This window comes from Aplysia californica, unplaced genomic scaffold (assembly GCF_000002075.1).
Source record: "Aplysia californica isolate F4 #8 unplaced genomic scaffold, AplCal3.0 scaffold00166, whole genome shotgun sequence".
NCBI lineage: Eukaryota > Metazoa > Mollusca > Gastropoda > Aplysiida > Aplysiidae > Aplysia > Aplysia californica.
Window position 1 is genome coordinate 1302201 of NW_004797436.1, and position 1420 is coordinate 1303620.

At 41.8% G+C, this 1420-nt stretch overlaps 1 protein-coding gene across 1 annotated transcript in view; it reads left to right on the forward strand.

Annotated features, from left to right (window-relative positions):
* Nucleotides 1-1420, forward strand: part of LOC101852019 (cilia- and flagella-associated protein 221) — a gene marked incomplete at its 3' end in the record, with an annotated part of 36877 nt that overhangs the window by 31120 nt on the left and 4337 nt on the right. The window contains 1 exon segment of the mRNA XM_013082278.2: nucleotides 482-634. Within this exon segment, the coding sequence (XP_012937732.1) occupies nucleotides 482-634 (153 nt within the window).

The following is a 1420-nucleotide window of genomic DNA, read 5'->3' on the forward strand; positions in this document are numbered from 1 at the left end:
ACACACTGACCATAGACCATACAGACTGACCATTCAGATTGACCATACAGACTGACCATACAGACTGACCATACAGACTGACCATACAGACTGCCGTACACACTGACCATAGACCATACAAACTGACCATACAGACTGACCTTACAGATTGACCATACAGACTGACCATAGACCATACAGAGTGACCATAGACCGTACAGACCGACCTTACAGATTGACCATAGGTACCTACTTTTTAGGAATTTTTACCTTTATTCTTAAAGATTTCGGAGGGTTCTTTTGAATGAACATTTTTTTCTGTTCCCTTTTTCTACAAATGTAGAAAGGACGGAAATATAATCAGGTCCATGAAAACTTCTGGAACCGTACGTACTATAAGAACATTTAAAGAAGAATCAGGTTTCTGTTGTTGTGCAAAGTTTCTCCGACTGTATTGATGTTGTTACAGCCAGTGAGATGTGTGGCTTTGTTGTCTTCGCAGGAAGCTGTGTTTGAGCACTCGGTGCGTCAGGACGTCTACGAGGAACGACAGAATCAGCTGAGGTGGCAGGTCAAGGTCGGAGAGGATCCCATCAGCAGCCAGAGCAGGTTTCGAACCTTGGAGGATCGCAGCAGGGCCCTGAAACACTACATGGTAGGTCGTTCAGATATGTAGGTGTCCTCACACTGTGAAATCAAGCACTTGTCAATTTTGGGACAAATTGAGTCATTGGTACAATCTTCACTCTTTATCTCCATGGGGGGTACTCTGATAGAAGACACCAGTCATGTAAACTGTGATAGAAGACACCAGTCATGTAAACTGTGATAGAAGACACCAGTCATGTAAACTGTGATAGAAGACAGTCATGTAAACTGTGATGGAAGACAGTCATGTAAACTGTGATAGAAGACAGTTCTATCACAGTTTACATCACAGCACAACCGTTATTGTAACTGGGAGAAATTTCCCTTCACCATTTGACCGTGAAAAATATTTGCTTCATCAAATCTTGACAATGAGAAATTCTGGTTCACCACTTGATAGTGAGAGAAACTAGTTCACCATTAAATTAACTGTGAAAGATTTTGACTGTGGGAGACTTTAGTTCACTTTACGACAGTGATAACTTTGAGTTATCATTTAACAGTGATAGGTTTTGGTTCACCATGTGTCAAAGATATTCTCAGGTTCACCATGTGTCAAAGATACACTCAGTTCACCGTGTGTCAAAGATACACTCAAGTTCACAGCGTGTCAAAGATACACTCAGTTCACCGTGTGTCAAAGATAGAGTCAGGTTCACCATGTGTCAAAGATAGAGTCAGGTTCACCATGTGTCAAAGATGATGTCATGTTCACCATGTGTCAATGATAGAGTCAGGTTCACCGTGTGTCCAATATACACTCAGTTCACCGTGTGTCAAAGATAGAGTCAGG